The 6,000-nt window shown below is 36.3% G+C and overlaps 1 protein-coding gene across 7 annotated transcripts in view; it reads left to right on the top strand.

Annotated features, from left to right (window-relative positions):
* Positions 1–5,381, top strand: part of EPHA7 (EPH receptor A7) — a 165,092-nt gene extending 159,711 nt beyond the window's left edge. For all 7 annotated transcript variants that reach the window (XM_088024277.1, XM_088024273.1, XM_088024272.1 and 4 more), the window contains 3 exons: positions 1,915–2,108; positions 3,125–3,280; positions 5,267–5,381. In XM_088024277.1, the coding sequence (XP_087880403.1) occupies positions 1,915–2,108; positions 3,125–3,280; positions 5,267–5,381 (465 nt within the window). The remainder of the gene's footprint in view (positions 1–1,914; positions 2,109–3,124; positions 3,281–5,266) is intronic.
* Positions 5,382–6,000: the final 619 nt, after the last annotated feature.

Consider the following 6,000-nt stretch of genomic DNA (forward strand, 5'->3'; position numbering starts at 1 on the left):
AACTTAACCTAGCTTTCCAAAGTACAAGTAAACTGATGTGTAGGATGTACAATGTAGTAATCAGGGGTAAATTTCAGCTGAGGATTTTATCTTACAGTACTTTTCAAAATTTACTATAATTAAGTTAATCTATTTACCTTTTAAATTTTATCAATTTGCATATGTAGATTTTTCTTATATGAAGAATTTTCTGTAAAAATTGTTGATGCCAGCTACTATATTCATCCCAATAGGCAACTTTTTACATTTCGATGTGCTATTCTTGAATGTCAACAGGCATCTTAGGGATATGTTTCCCTACAAATATTAAGTTAATCAACATTTCTTAAAGCCCACTTTTTGCCTACATTTGGCTTTATTTTCTTCAAAAATTCAAGGTCACCTCTGTTTTTTTCCAGTCTTTTTTTTTTACATTTCTACTGCCATTTTATGTCAGTCAGTATCAAAAAGGATTTGTTAATCCCCCTGATGTTAATGTTTTACAAGTCCTTATTTGTGTTGCTTGCCATCTTAATTATTTTCCTGTGCTTCTCCGATTTGTAGCAATTTCTGGTTTTTAAGATCTATTTTTGCTTTCCATATAAATAAAAAGAAACAAGTCTGAGTAAGTAGCTTTCAGACTTTTTGATTGCCATGTACCCATGTCTTTGGAGACTTATTTTTCATGAACATGCAAAGTTATTGATGCAGTGTCTCAGGCTGCTATTAGATATAAATAGAAAGTGATGTGCTGCTAAAACTTGAACCAGCACTCTGAGTGGGAAAGCCCTAATTTCTAACCTTCCCCAATTTCCGGGTGTAACCTTTTCCGTGGCCCCTTCTGTAGTCTGAAAGCTACTTACTCAGACTTGTTTCTTTTTATTTATATGGAAAGCAAAAATAGATCTTAAAAACCAGAAATTGCTACAAATCGGAGAAGCACAGGAAAATAATTAAGATGGTAAGCAACACAAATAAGGACTTGTAAAACATTAACATCAGGGGGATTAACAAATCCTCTTTGATACTGACTGACATAAAATGGCAGTAGAAATGTAAAAAAAAAAAAAGACTGGAAAAAAACAGAGGTAACCTTGAATTTTTGAAGAAAATAAAGCCAAATGTAGGCAAAAAGTTGGCTTTAAGAAAAGTTGATTAACTTAATATTTGTAGGGAAACATATCCCTAAGATGCCTGTTGACATTCAAGAATAGCACATCGAAATGTAAAAAGTTGCCTATTGGGATGAATATAGTAGCTGGCATCAAGGCTGATTTCAGTCGGCCAGTGTGAGGTCACTAAACTTGGAGTTGGAAAGTAGTACAGTCACTTTCATGTATACTACTCGTTCCAGCACACCACTATATATTATAATCCTATACATTTCCTAAGTAGTTAGGCTCCATATTATTTAAAATAATAGTGTGCTTGGTAATATTTCCTATCATAGCACATTCACATATTTTGAGATCTTGTTGGAAAGTGTCATTTGAGCCCCGCAAAAAGTGAAACTTGGGTGGGGGCAGTTCTGGGTAACTCAGACCTTCCTCTTAACAACCAGTAGAATTTATACATCCCTAGACAAATATGTAGATGTACAGCCATATGCAAGTAAAATGGTTTCATAACATATTCCTTTTCAAAACCTCTGGGATGACTTGAAAGTTTTTCCATCTATTGCACCCCAGGTGACCTTAATCGCTGCTCCTAATTACTGAATCAACTAGGAATTGTCATGATATTGTGCTCTTCATGCACCCCTTAATAACACATTGAATGTTCATGGGTGTTCGGGAAAACAATAAGCAAGTCTTTTGCAAAGCTTCAAAGGGCGCTTCTCTCTTACCTAGATAAATCACTTTGCCTACTAGACAATGCATGTTATTATAATTGAACCTCAATCAGTAATATTTTTAATGTCCCTTTGGCTATTAGGTTATAAAAGCAATAGAAGAAGGTTATCGTTTACCAGCACCCATGGACTGCCCGGCTGGTCTTCATCAGTTGATGCTGGATTGTTGGCAAAAGGAACGTGCGGAAAGGCCAAAGTTTGAACAGATAGTTGGAATTCTAGACAAAATGATTCGAAACCCAAATAGTCTGAAAACGCCCCTGGGAACTTGTAGTAGGTAAGAAATACCAAGGGAATGGAATCTGGGGGACATTCAAATACTCACTTGAGCCATTTATCTCCTCGGTCCTAACCCAATGGCAAGTTGACATTTGTGTTAAACTATAAACCAGTGTGAAATTTATTGTGTTCACAGAAGTTTTTGTTTTCTTTTCAGGTGGCTTACCTTAAGTAAATTAGTGTTTAACGAGACATGTTATTATTGTCTTTTGGTTTTCTTAAAAGTTATGGCAGCTATCACTGGCTGTCATTTTTAGAAGACTTTCCAAACTGGAATTTAGTGATTAGGTGGCATTTCACATTTTCAAGTCAGTATTATTGTTATGTGCGTCTTTATCACTATATTACTTTATCACTTTATTATTTTTGCATGCCGTATTTTCTTTGCTTTGAGTCATTTAGTAAAATGACTCTGTGAAGTTAAAGTTTATGGCGGTAGCTCAGTATGTGATGAAAGAGGATTATCCATTAAAAGGAGTCCAAAACACTCCATCCATTCTCTGCACGTGGCTTGCCCTGTTGTGAGGCTTACTAGAAATCCTTCCGCTCCAGCGGCCGGGTACACCTGGTGCTCCTTGCGCCCTGGCGGAGGAGCTCACGAGGCGCTAGCCAGGATGCAGTCAATACGGCGAAGGCACAGCATTCTCGACAGCACCACATAGTCGGAACAAGTTAGTCCACAGTTAAATGTGCTTCCTTTATTCCCAGCTGCTTTTGGTGAAGCAAATGAACAAATAAATGTGGACTGATCACAAATACTGTTGGCTGTACTTTTTAAAAATGTGTGGAAGACACATCTGGTGGTCGTCAAATCTAAATACAGTGTAAATTTTGGAGTTTGTAGTTACCTGGCTACCTTTAGATTTGTATTGATTTGTCTGTTTATCTGTTACTGTAACACCCATTAGAATATGTCATTTTATTCTTTATACCCTTATTTTTGTATGGGCCAAGACATCCTTTCTTTCATAGTTCATGAAGAAAAATTGCTTTTCTGTTTTCATTTGTATCTAGGCCAATAAGTCCTCTTTTGGATCAAAACACTCCTGACTTCACTACCTTCTGTTCAGTTGGAGAATGGCTACAAGCTATTAAGATGGAAAGGTATAAAGATAACTTCACAGCAGCTGGCTACAACTCCCTTGAATCAGTGGCCAGGATGACTATTGAGTAAGTTGAAACTCTCGAAATCCTATTTAAGCCTATGTTATGTACAATCCAAGCTTTATATCTGCCATATATTAAAGAGAAGTAAACCACAGAATTAGAGAGAAAAGCATCTCTTTAGTAAGTGCCTACTATGTGCCAGGTGTTGTGCTAAATAGACCTTTGAACTTACAGTAAATTTTTAAACTCTCACAGCAATCGTTTTAAGTCAGCAGTTTTATACACAACAAGGCACAGGCTCAAAGAATGTATTTTCCCAAAACTGACTCAACTAGTAAGTGGTAGCTCATTTGTCTCCATAGCCAGTGTACTAAACACCACACCATGAACCTTCTTCTTTCTTTAACCCTGCATCATTTAGGTGCCTATTCATTAAAGAAATTCTCTCCATTGCAAAGGAGGATTTCTTTCCCCATGTTTGTATGACATGAAAAATTCAAAGCTTCATACCCAATGCCAAATGCGTTATGACATCCACTATGACATCCACCTTTCTGAAGAGGTCCAAGGCAGCTTAATTCAATTAACTATAACTAAGAGTTTAGCTTATGTTTTGGAAGGTGTATGATTGACTCATTTTTTTTTTTTTTTAACCTGAAGAATGATCTCATAAAACAACTTTGGAAATTGCCATGAACTGGAAGTGAAAAGAACTAAATTTTCCTTCCCGGATCCCTCACTGACTATGTGGTCTTAGGAAATCCACTTAGTATCTCCGAACATCAGCTTCTTTGGCTGCAACATACCTCTCACGGGCAATGAAGTTCCTCTGGGTCAATGTGTTTGAAAATGGGAAACAGTTTTCAAGGTTCTATTAGCAGATCCAGCTTAGGTACTGTTGTGCGAAGGGTTTCACATTTTTCAGCTGAGAAGGCCAGCACTCTCCTGGCACATCAGGAGGTGGCATCTCTGTGAAGTTAAGCGTGTGCATGCCATCTTGTTTGGTTTCCTTCCTGTCACCACATGGGAGAGCTAGCATAAGTATATCTCATCTCTCCAAAGCAATCTACTTCCCTGAAAAACGAGGATCCTCAAAGTCTTATTAGACCACGATTATGAAATACTACGCTATGGTACTGTTGCTGTATTTTAGCCTCTTGCAAATACCTAAGCTCAATCTTCCTGGCTATTAGGAAAAGTTAAAGTGCATACACAGACACAGTTAGTTGATGTCACATTTAAGCTATTAAACATAGTATTGCACATTTTAGAAAGTGATTTTTTTTCTAAAATGTAGTCAAATGATCAAACTGAACCGGAGTTGAGTATGCAACCAATAATATGCTCAGGATTACCACATAATAATGAAGCTCAGTATAAATCTTTTGGTGATGGTCGAAGATTCTTGATTTACTAGAACCCAAGATGCTTATATTTGTACTGTATCCTATTGTAACCATTAAAAATTTTAAACTTCACTTAGGTTCAAGAATACCTTTCAAATAACATTTCCTGATCTTACCTTAAGTTAAGAATAATTTTAAGACTTTGAGAGGTATGTTGCAGCCAAAGAAGCTGATGTTCGGAGATACTAAGTAGATTTCCTAAGACCACATAGTCAGTGAGGGAGCCAGGAAGGAAAATTTAGTTCTTTTCACTTCCAGTTCACAGCAATTTCCAAAGTTGTTTTATGAGGTCATTCTTCAGGTTAAAAAAAAAAAAAATGAGTCAATCACACACCTTCCAAAACATAAGCTAAACTCTCAGTTACAGTTAATTGAATCTAATTTCGTATACAAAATTTCAGATCAGTTTAAAAATAACTTATGGCAAATTGAGAGCCTGAGCAGTTAGGTTCTTGGGAAGGAGCACGCTGATGAAGTTTGCCAGTCTGACCCACTGCAGGAATATGATCATAATACCCAAGACCGCTAAGATAAGGTCCATTTGCCTAAGATAAACAGATGATTTAATTAAAGAGCTGATGACAGTTGAGTGCCAAATAAATCCTTTGTAAAGTAACTACCAAAATACATTTGTCTTTTTCAGAGATGTGATGAGTTTAGGGATCACACTGGTTGGCCATCAGAAGAAAATCATGAGCAGCATTCAGACTATGAGAGCACAAATGCTACATTTACATGGAACTGGCATCCAAGTGTGATAAGCATTTCTCCCTCATGAGGGAGATTATGGACTGCGAGAGAACAGTACTGGCCTTCGGTATATGCATAAGAATGCTGCTAGAAGACAGTTGATGTCCTGGGTCCTTCCTACAGTGAAGAGAAGATTTAAGAAGCACCTATAGACTTGAACTCCTAAGTGCCACCAGAATATATAAAAAGGGAATTTAGGATCCACCACTGGTGGCCAGGAAAACAGCAGTGACAATAAACAAAGTACTACCTGAAAACATCCAAACACCTTGAGCTCTCTAACCTCCTTTTTATCTTATAGACTTTTTAAAATGTACATAAAGAATTTAAGAAAGAATATATTTGTCAAATAAAATCATGATCTTATTGTTAAAATCAATGAAATATTTTCCTTAAATATGTGATTTCAGACGATTCCTTTTTAAAATCATTTGTGTTTATTCTTCATAAGGACTTTGTTTTAGAAAGTTGTTTATAGCTTTGGACCTTTTTAGTGTTAATCTATGACACATTACTACACTGGGTACCTTCGAAAGAATTAAAAAAAAATAAATTAAAAAAAAACACATAGCATGATTGAAGATATATCTCTGTCAGAACATTGGTATCCTTTTTGTGCCATTTTAT

This window comes from Eumetopias jubatus, unplaced genomic scaffold (genome assembly GCF_037043125.1).
Source record: "Eumetopias jubatus isolate StellerSeaLion01/CBP00866 unplaced genomic scaffold, mEumJub1_p1.0 scaffold_6, whole genome shotgun sequence".
In the NCBI taxonomy this organism is placed as follows: Eukaryota; Metazoa; Chordata; class Mammalia; order Carnivora; family Otariidae; genus Eumetopias; species Eumetopias jubatus.